General features: G+C 45.9%; 1 protein-coding gene across 2 annotated transcripts in view; it reads right to left on the bottom strand.

Annotated features, from left to right (window-relative positions):
- The window catches only part of MKLN1 (muskelin 1), a 104,712-nt gene extending 87,867 nt beyond the window's left edge, over positions 1–16,845 (bottom strand). Inside the window, exon 1 of one of the 2 annotated variants that reach the window (XM_034063148.1) lies at positions 16,731–16,845. In XM_034063148.1, the coding sequence (XP_033919039.1) occupies positions 16,731–16,825 (95 nt within the window). In that variant the 5' untranslated portion in view covers positions 16,826–16,845. Of the gene's footprint in view, positions 1–132; positions 152–16,730 lie in introns of those variants that run through there. The other variant, XM_031053852.2, reaches the window with a different exon arrangement.
- Positions 16,846–17,083: the final 238 nt, after the last annotated feature.

The raw sequence follows: 17,083 nt of genomic DNA, 5'->3' as shown, positions 1-17,083 counted from the left end.
TTAAAGAACAGCCACAGTGTATTTGAGTCTCCAATCAGACATATCATACATGCAGCTCAGTAATATTGGAACTGGATGACCTGAAGGTCCTTTCCAACCCTATGATTCAGTGATTCTCATGCAACTACCTACATCTCTGTGCAGAGACTAAGGTTCTCCCCTTCTTATTAGAGGCTTTCTACATTGCTGTTTTACAGGACCCATCAAAATCCGCCTCCAAACCCTTGTGGTTGTGAAATGCAGCTCCACATTGCAAAATCAAAGCCAAATTGTGAAACCAATGTAAACCAGATGAATTGACGTAGGCTCCGGTCCACAGCAAAGTGGAAAAAATGGGCTCATTCACCTCAGTGGGAGAAGAACTTTTCACTAAGGTTAATGATGAGCAGTAAAATGGTTTTGAAAGCCAAACACTGTTCTTTACTAGACAGGCGAGACTGGAATGAATGCTGCAAACATACGAGCGTGGAAGATAACCATCCAACTGATGCCAACTTTTAACAAGTATTTTTCATGTGAGCTACAAGCCTGGAACAACAAAACAAGAGAAGTCCAACTTTTCAACCCAGCAAAAACACTTTCAAATTGCTTTCTTACAAGTTCAGGTAACAAATGTGAATTCAGAATAGGTTTCTTGGCTAAAGTGAAATACATTCATTTTAGAAGGGTGTGAAGATGTTGGAGCAAGTCCAGAGGAGGCCACGAGGGTGATCAGGGGTTGAAGGACTTCCCATATGAGGACAGGCTGATAACACTGGGGCTGTTCAGCCTGGAGAAGAGAACCTGTGTGGAGACCTCAGAGCAGCTTCCAGTGTCTGAAGGGGGCTACAAGGATGCTGGAGAGTACCCTTCATCAGGGACTGTAGTGATAGGACAAGGGGTGATGGGTTCAAACTGAAACAGGGGAAGTTCAGGATAGTTATAAGGAAAAAGCTCTTTACTGTGAGGGTTCTGACGCACTGGCACAGGGTGCACACAGAAGTGATAAAAGCTCCATCCCTGGCAGTATTCAAGGCCAAGATGGAGTCTTTGGTGCCATGGTTTAGTGGAAGGTGTCCTTGCCCATGGCAAGGGGTTAGAACTGGATGATCTTAAGGTCCTTTCCAACCCAAACAATTCTACAATTCATCACAACAGTCAGATGAGGGATCTGCTTTTCCCTCTCCTATAACCATGTGGCAAAGCCTACCTCAAAGATTAAACTAAAATATAAACTAATATATATCTATAATTATGGATGAAGTAGTGAAGCATCACCTGCTGGACAAGGCTTAGGAGCTCTACCCCCTCTAACTAACAAACTTGCCAGCTCATAAAACTTATGTAGCAAGAAGGAAGCTATCATCACAGGGCTTATGCCATCTCCATCTGCTGTGTAGGAGGGAAAGAACACGAGCATCTGGATTACTCTAGAGAACCGGAGGAAAAAGTGCTCATAGAAAAGCTCAGAAGGGAAAGAGGTTAAGTCAGATGTTGAGCATTAACAGACAAGACTTATTAGCTCGCTCTTTCCACACTAGGCAGAGCAGGATCACCACAGTGGCAACGGTATCCAAGCAGTCCTGTGCTGTGACAAGGGCGAGAGCAAGGAGCCAGAGGAAGGTGGCCCAAAGTAATACACACATTGAGGGCTGGCTGAGATATGTCAGGATATTTATACAGCACAGAAACAAAACTCAGGTTCTCTCTCCCTTTAGCTGGTTGCCATCATAGCATGGTGGTTATTATCACAGCCATGCAGGTGGTTTAGTCATGTTTATTCAACACGTTTGAACACTACTCTCTTGCTCTAACCTCATCAAAAAGGGAAACATCACCATTAAACATCATTTCTATATAATTAAACACCCAGCTACATCTAGTTTGCAGCACAAAGAGGCTCAACTCCAAGGGAAAACCTAGCTGCTGTCTTTAATTGTAACAGGGACAAGAAGAACCAACCAAGCCAAAGGGAACCGTGTTCCACACCATGTAGACAAGACCCTCAGTGCCATGGGTTAGTGGTGGCCTTGGCAGTGCTGGGCAATGGCTGGCCTTGTTGATCTTAAAGATCTTTTCCAAACCATATGATTCCAGGATAAGACACAGATTTCTAATAGAAGTTGCCAGTCTCAAACTAGAAAGTCACCACTAGAAACCAAAACACATTGTTTTGAGAAGAACCATACCTGTGGCCTCCTATACCATGCCATAGGCAAGGCAAAAGGATGCTTATTAATTTCCCAATACCTTTTAATATCTGGAAAGAGGAAAAACTGCTGTACTGAAGGAGATCTGTATCATATTAAATACATAAGGGACATGAAGGGAGATAGAACCGCTATGGGGCTCTTCTCCTTTGTGGAACTTAATCCCAGCCCACAAGAAGACAACCCACCCTACAGAAGAAGTTTCATTTATGCTGCTATTACATTTGTCTAAACAACAGATAAGCTCTTCATATGTTGAGCAACATTTGCAGGACTTGGCACTGGTACATGGTCAGATAATGCCCTGTTGGAAAGAGGCATTTTATAACTGGGACAGATCCCAAAGATCGTATTTTTAACAGGAGATTTGTTTGCTTCTCCAGGTCAAAGCTCAGTTTGCCACAGCTAAAGAGGACCTCAATCAGTACATCTCTTCTGTAAGAGACAGGAGAGGCACAGGCAGCTCACTGAAAATCAAGGCTGAAAAGCCATTTAAAAGATGAAGACGGCAATGTCAATGGAGTTATAAATGTTTAAAAACACATGGTTTATTATTTTATGAAGATTAAACAAACACTGAAGACAAGTCCATATGTAAAAAGTCAATTTATTGCACTGTTTTAGGGAAATTTATGAGCTTGGAGGAATTCAAGCATTCCAGAAGTCATGAGACAGTAAGAAACAAACGCATACCCTAGTGACAGATGCTGTTTTCCATGTAAAGCCCTTTTTGTGGCCATCACAAAACTCTCACACAGTACCTGGAGGTCCTGTATTACACCTAGATTAACATCTGAGAGACTTCAGAAAATTCCATTACCTCGATGATTTTCAATGGAATTTTCACAAGGGATTAAAATAGGGTATTTGTAAGCCCTTGAGCTACCACAAGCACCAAATAGTTTTATGCAAGCTTTTCCTGTGAAGAAAAGAAACCCATTAAAATGTGGTTTGAGAGAACTCATAACCATCAACTGTAGATCCAAGATCAAGTCTAGCATCAATCTACACTGCCAAGAGGGACCAGTCCATCCCCTCATGCCTGATCCTCCCTCTCCTCATACCTACAATAAAGAGCAGCATAAATAACTCCTTTAGTCAGTCCAATTCAGCTTCCTACTGGTACCAGCACAAAAGGACAAGGAAAGGATAAGCGGCTGGATCTGGATGAGGGGTTCAGACAGAACATCCAATCTCCAACACTGGCAAGTAGCTACTGAAGAACTTACATGCCATGGTAGTTCTGCTACTCTGTGGGCGATCCTGCACTAAATGCTGAGCAGAAGGAGCTGTTTTATTTGCACCACGTCCAGAGGCACTAATGTGCCTTAAACTTCATAACCCAGCTTCCTTCCCAGCTATTAGTAGCTAAGCTTTTCTTGTAAGCATTCCCATTGCTAAGTAGGAGAAGTGGCTGCCTTATGGAGAAAGCTCTCTTGGCAGACCACAGTGGAAGTCTCTTCCCCTGCAGACACAGGTCTTGCAACAGCTGGAAGATCATTTCTCCTTTTGCCAACCCCGAAACCATCACATGCACTGTACGAACTGCTCTCTGCTGGAGTTGGAGAAATGGCCCCACACTTGATGCTACCAGAGGACCTCTCTAAACAGCTCTGTGGTTTCAGGCATGACAGTCCCTAAGGGGGAGTTACTCTCCATATCAGTGGGGATGGAAGAGAGGAATAAGATAACTTTGCAGAAAACACTCGAAATAAGGTTTAAGGCTGCTATAATTTGTATCTAACCTAAATATTTTCATGAAGCTGCTGCTCAAGAAACCCATGACTTTAGGAACAAGTCCTTCAGAATAAACAAATCCAAAACACCAGCTTTGCTTGGTACAATCAAAGTGCTCTTCAGAGAGCAGCTGTGCAGAATAGAGCACACACAGCTCTGAGAGGACTTGGAACTCAGACACAGCTCGTGCAGAAAAGGAGGTACCACAGCACTACACTGCATTTGGAAGGCAACAAAACCCAGCCTGACCGAAAACGGACAAAGTGCTTCCTTCAGGGTTGTTCATGTGATGCTTCCTCATTGTTCCTTACAACCACCCCAAAAGAGACCAGCAAGGATGCAGCAACTAGAATGCACTAAAATCACCATTAAGCCACTTTGCAGAGGGCTGCACGCCATGGTGAACCAACTATTTCAAGTATGTGGAGGCATCACACCAGCCAGTACAAAGGATCAACAACACAGATACTCCTGCCCAGCCTGAATGACACTGGAATGTACACACAGCCTTAAGAGAGAAGAAACAGGGGGGGAGAAGGGAGAAACACCACCAGCAACAAGCCCAGTTCATGGATCTGGAAAGAACTATGGAATTTTCCCCTCATGCAACTCCCAGACACTTAATGCAACTAATGCTGACTTCAACCCAGGTTTTAAAAAGCTCAGCAGGCCATTGGCTCTCCCCTAAAATAGCACAAAAAAACTTTATGGATTTTGTTATGAAGTTTCTCTCCTTTCTATTGGAAAAGTTCTCTACTTTAAATGGCCTAAGGGCATAAACACATGAAGATTTCTTTGTTGAGACACTAAAACATGCACAAGTGTTATGCAGTACACAGATATATTCAGGGAAGAAGGGGTTTTGAGTTTGGTTGTCTTAAAGAGGTCTTAATAATGGGGAGTGAATAAAGAAGTACTTCTTAACCTGTGTTACTGCAATGTCTGCAGCAGTGTCACTGTATGGTTAAGCAGTAGGCTGGTTTTTAGTCAAGGCCTCTGAGTATCACTGGGCTGCAGTGATAAGAACCAAAGAAGCTTAAAAGAACCAAAAGTAAACTGGTCATTGAAAGAAATAAGTGAGAAACTGGTTTGAACACAATTATTTCTATGCCAGAGCTAAGTGACACCTGGTTTGCTGTCCAATAGAGTCAGCTGTGACCTGGTCCCCCCTGAGCCTTCTCTCCTCCATCTGAACCCCCCAGGTCCCTCAGCCGTTCCCCATCTCTCTTGTGCTCCAGGCCCTGCACCATCTCCAGTGCCATTCTCTGGCCCCGCTCCAGCCCCTCAAGGTCTCTCTTGTAGTGAGGGGCCCAGTTAAATTTATAATTACCAGATGCATGTGTGAAACTGCTGAGGAGCTGGAACCAAGTTTATAGATGGTTGCAAGATGTAGTGGACCAACCACTTCAAGCGTGCGGAGGCATCACACCAGCCAGTACAAAGCATCAGCAATAAAGACACTCCTGCACAGCCTAAGTAAACTGGCAAATCCCATGACAACACAGCATTTAAAACTGAGCAGCTACACAGTTTACTCAAGCTTTGTTTCACCATACAAGAGGTGCCGCTGCACTTCTCAGCAGTGGGGTTATAGGAAGTCCTGGACTTTAAAAAATGCAAAACAAGTGAAAACACTGAGCCAGTGGTAAAAATCAAAATCAAATGATACATCCACAGTCCATCCCATTCCCATGTTTGGCCGTTGCTTGCGCTTGTTTTGTCTTGGGGCACTTCACAACAAGTGAACCTTTACTTCAAGAGCTGTGTTGGGGTTTGCTGAGGTTAGTTTTGCCTCATAGAGTTGTTCTGCTTTGGTTCTCATCCATTACAACAGGCAGATTTATGGGATTTTACCTTTACTGCACAAATCCTGCAGTATCTTTTCATCTGGTGTTATTCAAAGCCAGGTTAGATGGAGCCTTGGACAACATGGTCTAGCATGAGGAGTCCCTGCCCATGGCAGGGGGTTAGAATGGGATGATCTTAAGGTTCTTTCCAACCCAAACCATTCTGTGATTTAAAGTGATCTCAGAAATCATGTTACCAGATCACATCTAACTACACTGGACAACAAAACAGGTATCACTTAGCTTCAGCCTTTGTAAAACAAATTGCTTCTTAACCACAAACTAACACTGCTGCAGCCATTTCCAGTAACACCAGTTAAAAAGCACTTTGGATTCTCTCCCTCCACCCAGTTAAGACTTCTCTAAACAAAATATTTGGATTCCTCAGAGCTTCCTCCTGACACGCCAAGAATTAAATGTCACCAGGAGTGACTAAAACTGCTGCAGGGTGATGAATTCCCAGCAAATCATCAGAGCCTGTGGAATAACTTCCATTCCAGTGACACTCAGCAACCCTAAATCATGGATTAAACTTTTCACTGTATCACAGCACTGAGCAACCCAAATCCTTTGCAGCAAGAGCTCCCCAGCTCCAGGGCGGTTATAACAGTGTTAGCACAGAGGAAAAAGAAACTGGAGGAGAATAACTAAAGTCAGGCTTAGTCAGGTATGTTGGTGATAACCATAACTTCACACATTGCTGATGATCACCAGTCTAAATGTTTAGGGATGATAGTTTAGATGCAGCTTAACTGGTGAGTGATGCTGAACCTTTAAGCTTTATCAGGTTTGTTCTCTCTCCACACCAGCCTTGGGTTTAAATATAACTGTTACATCACTAAAACTGATCTCTCCCGTGTACATAACGTCTATCTGCTTTTTAGAAACAAAAATGTCGATGTACTTAGTGAACTTACATTAGTGAATGACTATTCATGTTATAGATATGGATATATTTATTATATATAATAATCACAGACTGGTTTGGGTTGGAAGGGACCTTAAATCTCCTCCCGTTCCAACCCCCCGCCATGAGCAGGGGCACCTTCCACTAGAGCCCATTGCTCCAAGCCCCATCCAACCTGTTATTTATTATCTGGAATCATTTCTATTGCTTATTTCATACCCAATGTTCATCTGTACATCTCTAAGACAACGATATTTGAAATGCAGCCTTTTCAGAAATGCATAAAGCACTAACACAAGTGACACGGCGTGCACTCAGCTGAGCCTGGATGAGTTTCCAAGAGGTTCCCCGAGCAGGAATAAATCCCTGTCTTAATAACATGCCCAAGAATAGCACAAATTCTACCCTTCAATATTCAAGGGAAAAGTCAAAGAGATTAAATTCTGCAGCTGATTGGACTTGTAGTCAATAGATACAATATTGCAGTAAAATCTGCTGGTAGTTTAAGACATCAGGAGCCATGGCCACTTTGTAACAAAGTTCAGTTTTAATTTTACGCAAATACCACATCTTGCTGAGGAAACAGTTTAGATGACGTGTGAGCATTGGGATTTCTACTGCCAGCCAGCACCAGAAAAGCCACTGAACGCAGGCTTCCCAAATCATGGAATGGTTTGTGTTGGAAGGGACCTTAAAGCTCCAACCCCTGCCATGGGCAGGGACCCCTTCCACTGGAGCAGCTGCTCCAAGCCCCTGTGTCCAACCTGGCCTTGAACACTGCCAGGGATGGGGCAGCCACAGCTTCTCTGGGCACCCTGTGCCAGCGCCTCAGCACCCCTCACAGGGAACAGCTTCTGCCTAAGAGCTCAGCTCAGTCTCCCCTCTCTTGGGCAGGTTCAAGCCATTCCCCTTGGCCTGTCCCTACAGGCCCTTGTCCAAAGTGATCCACAAATGTTCCATGATACTGGTGGAACAGAACTGCTCCTCATTTCCAAAATCAGTTTCCTGGAAAGCAACAGCCCCTTCACAAGATGACTGGAGGAAATCAATACCTAACACGCATCCATGTAAATCCCCTGTGCTGTATTTTGGAAGTATCACAAGTTTGGTGGAATATTTTTGACTAACGCACATATGGAAACATTTTACAAAGGAAGTAGAGTTGGGTCTTCCATGATTTCACAGCATTTCAACAATGCTCTGACATGCCACAAAGTTGGGAATATTTCCATTCAAAAGAGGAATCCACAAAAACAGAGTGATAACACCTAAAGATGAGGAATTCCTCATGTGAGCCATAACCACAACTTCACTGTACAGCAGTGTACAGCACTGTACAGCAGCACTGTAACTTCTCACTCAGTATCAAGCTCACCCAAAAATGATGCCCATAAAAGAGACTGAAGCCCCCCCAGGCGCAAAATAACATCAGGTATTGAGCTTTGTCCCTAACAACTCTATGTAAAATGCCTGCTTCCAGGTGGGACAATCTTAACTCTATCAACATTCCTTTCAGGATCAAGGCTCTGTTACTATCAATGCAACTCTATCCAGGGAATCCAGAAGACAAAATACTGACCTGGGAAGAGCAAAGAAATATCAGCCTGTCCTTAAGCACAGGTTATGGGGGGAATTGTGTTACAAGTCAGAAACATTTGTCCCTGGAGCTGCATTATGGAATCATTCCTCATGTTGAGGCAATATGCACAAATCCTGCTAAAGAATCCCCCAGTCCCCAAGCCATCATCACTTTCATACTTGGCAGCTTCCAAACCCTGTACCAGAAAGCAGAATTTTTAGGACACAATATGCAGTAACACGCTGTCCTGAAAGAGCAGGGTATGAACTCAGCCAACAATTCCTTACCCACAGGTCAATTTAATACTCCAAATATTCTTCTTCCATTTTAACCCCCTGTGTTAAGGGCATCTCTTTATTACCACAACTTCCATACGTAGAACAGGTGAGGAAATGAGCATCTAAATAGTTACCATAAGAACCAAATGCTGCTTGATGTATGTACCTAGAGAAAAGCATTCAAAAATACACCGGTCATGTCCTAAGCAGTGTTTGCAGGCACATACCCACAGCTGGAGAGTGACACTATGAACCCAGGAGCTAGGGTAAAAAAGGCAGAGAGGGCTGAGAAAAACACCACCAAATCCAAAGTGAGCAGTGGATCATTTTCCTCCATTACCAAATCATGCCATTTTCCAGGAACTGCAGAACATGCCAGCAGAGGAGGAGCAAGTGCTAGAAACCAGTTTGCTGTTGCAGTGTGGAGTCAGACATGTAGGCTGCTGTCCTCAACTTAAATATATGGTTGTGCTCCTTGATTTAAATTGATCCAGGAAATCATTTATCTAACATTATGCATACTGAGTTTCAGTGACTAAAATAGCAGCTACATAAGGTAACAAACCACTCTACGTCTTCAGGACTCCTTCTTCCCTTTCCAGTAATTTGTAACTCAGACCCAGCTGAACTTACAGCCCAATGCTGTATACAATTCAACAGACCACAACCAAAAAAGCAAAACTACATTTGGTTCTGCAAGTTTATATTAATATAGAATTAAAGTAAGTCAAGTACTGGTTTGCTTTGGAAGTTTGGAACGTAGAATCATGGAACTGGTTGGATTGGAAGGGACCTTAAAGCCTATCCAGTTCCAACCCCTGCCACAGGCAGGGACCCCTTCCACTGGAGCAGCTGCTCCAAGCCCCTGTGTCCAACCTGGCCTTGAGCACTGCCAGGGATGGGGCAGCCACAGCTTCTCTGGGCACCCTGTGCCAGTGCCTCAGCACCCTCACAGGGAACAGCTTCTGCCTTAGAGCTCAGCTCAGTCTCCCCTCAGGCAGGTTCAAGCCATTCCCCTTGGCCTGTCCCTACAGGCCCTTGTCCCAAGCCCCTCTCCAGCTTTCCTGCAGCCCCTTTAGGCACTGGAGCTGCTCTGGGGTCTCCCCTTCAGGAGCCTTCTCTTGTCCAGGCTGCCCCAGCCCAGCTCTCCCAGCCTGGCTCCAGAGCAGAGCTGCTCCAGCCCCCTCACAGTGTCTCCGTGGCTCCTCTGAACCTGGTCCAACAGCTTCACTTGTGTTGGGGGTGCCAGAGCAGAACACAGAACCGCAGGTGGGAGCTCCTGACCTCTAGATAACTTGATTCGATGCTGCACACACCACTTAACTTCAACTTAAAAATCATGATCACTTTGTAAAACCAGGGGAGGTGATCAACCCAAGAGTGCATTCTAACAGTGACCTGCTAAAAAAGATGAACGTGCAGAATAAGAAACTGTATTCTTTGCCATGAATAACACAAATCAGACTATACATGTCTGAGCAGTATGAAGAGTTATCCCAGACACGTTGTGCCCTGCTTGAAATAGGGTTTTAGTCTTCAAGTAATCAGTAATCAGGAGCTTGAACACCTTTATTAAACTTTCCAGCTATAAAATCACATAGAGAGCCAATGATCCATAATGTGATGGTGTTAACAGCTCCTATGAAAATTTGACATTCTTAATGTTCCCCAAAAATGCCATCCCAGAAAAGCCTGCACACTGGAGTTACACAGGTTCTGCCAGGTTAGGCACACCAGGGAACTACAGCTATTAGCATTTCACCTTCAGCCTTCTGCCAGGGAACAACACTCTGCCAAACCTCTCCTACAATGGCTGTTTGAACTGGAGCTTAAAGGAATTCCTTCTCAGACCTCAGCATTTGAGCTTTTACCTGCGAAGAAAAAGCTGTCGGAGTTCTGATGCCAATAACTGCAATTGTTGCCGATTTCTTCACTCCCTCCACCTCCCTGACCTTTTCCTTTCTCTCCACACCCCCTTCTCCCACTAAAGGACCTAATACATACTCAACCTGTTGATAACTTCACTTTCTATGGATTTTGCTCTGTAAGTGCTTAATTTCAGGTGAAGTGATGTAGAGAGGTAAGAAAATGCCTGTCATAACATGAGATCTTATGGATTTTCTCCATGTTTCTGGACAAACAAGTGGGAGAAAACTGCACACTGAAAAGGACCAGAAGCAGAAGTGAAAACATTTCTCTACACAGGGTTCACCTGAGGTGACAGAGTCCATCAGTTCACTTCACTGGGCAGTGTTTGCACTCCCAGCTCATTTTAGTCAATGTTATCGATCTGCATTGCAAAGACATCACAAACATGTAATTCCAGGGAGCCTGCAGGTGTGCCCTTCATCTTCCCATTGCTCAAGGCAAAGCAATTACAACATGGCAAGTGAATTGGCTACATTAAAATGCTCAAGTAAAGCTGTAAATGCTGACTGTTTAAATTGAAACAACTACATTTGTGCTTGTATGTGCAAAATAAACACCAGAGTCAATGTTCTACATCTAAATGGAAATCATCACTACCACGTTAACGTAAGAAACGATAGGACATACGCAGTATCACAGGGTGGTTTGGGTTGGAAGGGACTTTAAAGCTCATCCAGTTCCAAGCCCTGCCACGGGCAGAGACACCTTCCACTGGAGCAGCTGCTCCAAGCTCTGTCCAAGAGAAAGAGAGCTCATCTCACATCTTCCCTCGGGCAGGTTCAAGCCATTCCCCTTGGCCTGTCCCTACAGGCCCTTGTCCCAAGCCCCTCTCCAGTTTTCCTGCAGCCCCTTTAGGCACTGGAGCTGCTCTGGGGTCTCCCCTTCAGGAGCCTTCTCTTGTCCAGGCTGCCCCAGCCCAGCTCTCTCAGCCTGGCTCCAGAGCAGAGCTGCTCCAGCCCTCTCTGATCATGGAGCATAATGAAGACTTCTAGTGTATGGACCATGAACACAGATCACCCTGCCAGAAAAGTTCAAAGCACACTTTGCAGTCCAGCATTAGATCTGGTGTAGACAGCTTTAAACTGCTGAGACCTCAAAAGAAGTACCTTCACCTCATCAAGCAAGCAGAAACCAGTATGAGAAAATGGAACAGGAAAAACCAAACCTTTTCATTAGTCATCACTGATGTCAACTTGAACATGAGCTTCTTTGAGACCTGGCTGCATCTCTAACGAGACTTGTGAACCTCATGCAGCTGAATCATCAGCTTCATGTGGTAGGAGGAGAACCTGAGAATCACATTTCACTAGCCACAAATACTCGGTGTTTCCTGTTACAGAAATCACAGAGAACAGGGTAGCTGGGATTCAGGTTATTTTGTGGCTGGCTTTGTAGGGGTTGTTTTTAAATCCTTATGGACTTTACCCCAAAAAGGTTGGTATAGATGCTCTCAGCACTTTCTTACTAATGCATTGCACTTACCCTAGAGTTGAAGGCACAGGAGAATACATCTCTGTTTCAGAGTAAACACAACACAGTGGATGTTTGGTTAGACTGGGCAGGAACTTACTGCCATATCCTCTAACTAAAAAGCAAAAGAAACAATAGCATTCTCATTTTGGCACTCAGATTTTACTAACAAAGTATCTTTCACCTCATTTGCTTCCCCTGGTTTGATGGAAATAGAGAAAACTAGCAAAAACACAGCTATTTTAAGTGTATTGTAACAGGTCAGCTAGATCTTTCTAGGTTCCAGTGTGCTTTCTAGGAAAGAGCCTTCCAGGCTTCAAGACTTGCTGCAGCACCACTTGAGGTGTCAAAATAGAAAAGCCTGGAATTATCAAGTCCACAGTGAAACAGATAAAAACAGGTTGCATGAAGCCATACCAATGAGAAGGAAGTTGCTAATGGTATTTAGCTATCAGCCAGGAAAACAATCTTGGTTTCTATTCTTAGTAACAACCTGATCACAAGAAATAATCAAACAAAACAGCAATAAATATCATAAAGACCAATGTAGGGAACAGCTGATCTTCCTCTATAGAAATATCCTACAGGAAAACCTGAGTGACTCTGAAGGTCTGAGCAATAGAAATGGGATGAAGCTTCCCCACAAAGGTACAAGGATAACACAGCAAAAACCTCGTTAGTCTCTGAACTGGGATTTCAGCTGCAGGAAACAGTGACAGAAGGACCTGAGTGCATCAGCAAACTACAAGACACCATCAGTCACAAGTGTGACACAAGCACTAGAAACCATGGTCCTGGCATACAGTAATTGAGGGGACACAACTGCACACAGCACAATGCTTCACCTCTTATTCACCAACTGGAGCAGGCACAAAAAGGGGCTCTTGAAAAAAGCAGGATATGAAGTGGTTCTGCCAGAATGTAGAGCAATGGCTTTTGGTTCTGTCACAGAAAATAACCCCAGTTTGAACAACAGTTGTTTTACCTTCTGTAAGTTCCCTATTCCCTCAAACAAGGAGGGACTGAGCTCACTGCTTTCTGCAGAAGGAAAGAGGGGAATGAAGTCCAGGTCTCCATCAGCATATGTCTAAAGCATATGTACTCACATGAAGTGACTGGGGTGGGGGAAATCTATGGGATGACCCCCTGTGAGACACCAGGGAACAAACAACCTTCCACATGGCTCCATTCCTTCAGAGAGGAACCACGGAGAGCCAAAGGAAGGGATCTGACAGAAGAGTCTCAGGCGATGTGCTGGGCTGAATATTCTCCAAGCTGGACAAGCCAAAGCCTCTCCACGCACGGTTGCCTCTGCACAGGCTGAGTGTGTCTGGAAACACCAGATGTTTCAAGAACACATTTCCTCTTGGATCAGTTTGCTTCCCAAAGGCACAACCTACTGAACTAGACATGAGAACTAAATCAGCTCTTTGACTTCTACACATAGAGCTGTTAAAACAAATACTCAAGTCAGTCTTCCTGCTGGTAGCTACCAGTCAATAGAGGACAACTCTGGCAGTTTGGGTAACAGAGCAATTATTCCTTGGCTGACTCAAGAAGGGCAATCTTCATTTAATGCTTGTAAAGGCCTTTGCAAACACGGAGGTAAACTGCAGCACTGGTAAAAGAGCCAGAAATTGGATCCAGCACTAATCCCCTTGTACGACCACCAAACAATAGGAAAGAGCCTGGCATTCAACAGAAGAAACTTCTCTGTCAGTGAAAGAAGCGGTTTTCAACAGACTGATGCCAAACCAGCCCATGACCAGAAAGGTCTTTGCAAAACACTTGTGGGTTTTGTGTTTGTTTTGTGTTGGTTGGTTGAGGGCGTTTTTGTTTTAATTAAAAAGAGCAGTTATCAGATGATTTCAGTGTTCTGGAAAGCTTCAAGTGCAGTTCAGCATCACCTAAGCAGAGGTGATGGAAGTTACCAGGCATCTCATTTCTCCCCTGGGCAGTGATGATGAAAGCTTTATATTTCATGGCTTTGTTTCACATTTCAAACCATACAACTACTTCAGAAGTGTGTTTCAACTGCACTTAGCTGACAAAGACCACAGCTAATCCACTCTGCTACTCTTCCAAAAGCACTCTGTGACACCACACAGCTCCCAACGACAAGCAGCATGATTTAACAAGTAGTATATTCCTATACACATTATGATCAAGTTCCTCTTCTTCAAGGTTAATGTGGCTTCTTCCTAGCAAGAAAACTTGAAACTAAAGTATAAGCAGAATTCCCAACATCCTTCCAGAAAAGCATCATTCTGTTCCACAGATTAAATACTAAATCAACTTTCAGCTTGATCTCCACATTCATCCTGCAGGATGTTATGTTCCTGTCCCAGCATGTTAGAAGTTTTCCATCTTCCCTCCATCCCCCAAAACCCACCCTCCCATACGTTCCTTTATAAATCATCCTTTGGAGAATTTCATCCTCAATCCATTTCCCATAGCATTTAAACTCTCCCCCAGAGCACAGGAAGCAGAAGTTAACAGACAGCAAGTTAAAACCCAAAGCCTTCCCAGCAGACAACACACAGCATAGGACCAGCATCCCTCAGACTCAAGGTCAGCCTGCTGGAGAACAGCCCCATCACCGAGATCACTGAACACTGCTTAAAAGCCTTGAACATTGTTTTTACTGGTGATAAGCACATTTAAACACCATAAAACACAGCAGAATGCAAGGTCATGCATTTGGAGAACACCAGGCCTACTACAGGAAAGGGAATTGTGTTGCAGAAGGCAATGACATTAAGGGCTTTGGGCAGCACTGCAGATATCACGTGAACATTAATACCCAATGTAAGTCTGTAGCAAAAAAGGGCTAATGAGAGCCTTGGAATGGAATATTGAGGTGAATTATGTTTTCATATCACAGCAGTGAGATCAATAATGGGCTGTCATCCTTCTATCCAGGGACCAACAAGAACATGCTGTCAAAAGCCAGAAGTGCTGGTAGAAACAACTACAAGCGTGGTCACAGAGCTGAAACACCTTAAAGTCCAGTCTTGTTAACAAGGAAGGTAAAGGGATTACTTCATTACTGAAGATTATCAACCAGAACAGAATCCTGTTCTTTTTAATATCTAACAAAGCCAATACACAGAAAGACACATCTACAAGGAGTTTAGTCAGGGAAACTTTGGCTTTGTTAAAGGCTCACTTCATTTTGGAAAGCAGAGATTATTCCCGTCATGAATTATTCACAACCATCCAACCCTGCCCCTTGCTGAGTGTGGGTTCAAGCAAAGGGTGTTAAATCCAGCACCATCAATGATTAGACACGACTCTGCAGTGACCCAAGAGCTGTAATCCTCAAGTCCTCCCAACCTCCAGCACTGAAGCCTGAGGTGTGTTGAGAACAGCACAATCAGACCACGTTGTAGCCGCTCCAAACCTTACTTTCAGTAAGTAAAGGAATGTAACAGGCTACACAGCCGCGCTTCCTATGCGGGATGGGTTCACATTAGCACAGCAGCACAAACGGATGCTCTAAAACAGCTCCAGTTCCCTTCTGCCAAGCCCCAGATACAGAGGGCAGGAGGGCAGCAGCTGACCTCCTTTCCCCAAACCCCCCCCACAACAACAGACGATGGGAGCCCAGTGTTTCAGAGGTCAGGGGCAGGACAGGCAGCCAAATAACAGTGCCCCATACCCCATACCTGACATACCCAGCTCCATGGGGCAGGGCATGGGGCAGGTTCACTGACCCTTCTCCCCACTTCACATGGTGACCAGCCTCTCATACACACAGAGTCCATATCTCCCCCCGGCTCCTACCTGATGCTAACACAACAGCCAGACCCCCACACTTAATTCACCCCCAAACCTACAGCTCAGGCCCCCCAAACACCACACAAAGCCCCCCGGATGTGTCCAACCACTGCTCCCCATACACAACACAGACCCCTCATAGAGGTGGTGGTCAGCCGCTGACCCAAACACCCTCCCAGCCCTGCTGAGCATCCACACACACAACCCCTAAATCATGCTGCAGACCCTTCCCATACCCACAACCCCCTAAATCCTGCCCTAGAGACCCATGCACACAACCCCCCTTGAATCCTGATGGACAGAACCCCCAAAGCCTGCTTCACATAGAGCCCCTCCAAATCCTGCCACACAACCCCCCCCAATCCAACAGTACAGACACCCAAAACCCTGCTCTGCACACCCCACATGCACCCAAACACCCCAAATCCTAAGGTAGAGCCCCCTCACCCATAGCCCCTAAATCCTGCTTCACAGACTTACACACACAGAGCCCCCCAAACCCCATACATACAACCCCCCCTCAACCCTCCTGTACAGACACCCAAAACCCTGCTCTGCACACCCCACACACACAGACACCCCAAACCCCTCACCCACACCCCCTAAATCCCGCCGAACAGACCCCCAAACCCTTCTGCATAAACCCCCATACACACAACCCCCCTCAATCCTACTGTTCAACCCCCCCTCACACAAAGATCCCTAAACCCCAACCATCCCTTCCCACATAAACACCTCCCCCCAACTCCTGTGGACACAAACCCCACACCACCCCACAACCAACCCCTCCCCACACAAACCCCACACCGCCCCACAACCAACCCCTCCCCACACAAACCCCTTACCCCCCCCACCCCATCCTCTCACAGCGGCCGCGGCCTCCCCGCACAGGCCCCAGGCGCAGGCCCGGCGCAGGCCGCAGGGGCCCGGAGCGGAGCGGCCCGGAGCGGGGCAGCGGAGCGAGGCCGCGGTGAGGGGCAGCGGAGCGAGGCCACGGTGAGGGCCGGCACTCACTCGGGCAGGTAGGTGGAGGAGAAGCTGCTCCAGCGGTGCAGGGTGTACCCCAACACCCGGCTCTCAACACCCGCCGGGCCCGCCGCCGCCGCCATCTTGTTGTCAGCAGCGGCAGCCGCGGCCCCGGCAGCGACCGCGAGGGGCGGAGCACAGCTCTTAAAGGGGCCGCGGCGGCTGTGGGGGAGCGTTGGGGGTGATATGGGGATGGAGGTGGGATGTGGGGCAGCAATGGGGTAGCAATGGGGTAGGGGGCTTGTGAGGTCTAAAGGGTGATGCCCCTTGGAGCTGTGGGGCTGCACTGGGCTGTGGTGCTCAGGGGGATTCCGTGTAGAGCTGCTATGGGGCTCATGGGG

This window comes from Melopsittacus undulatus, chromosome 5 (assembly GCF_012275295.1).
Source record: "Melopsittacus undulatus isolate bMelUnd1 chromosome 5, bMelUnd1.mat.Z, whole genome shotgun sequence".
Lineage (NCBI taxonomy): Eukaryota > Metazoa > Chordata > Aves > Psittaciformes > Psittaculidae > Melopsittacus > Melopsittacus undulatus.
Note: the sequence above shows the minus strand (reverse complement) of the source record. Positions and strands in the feature narration are given on the sequence as shown.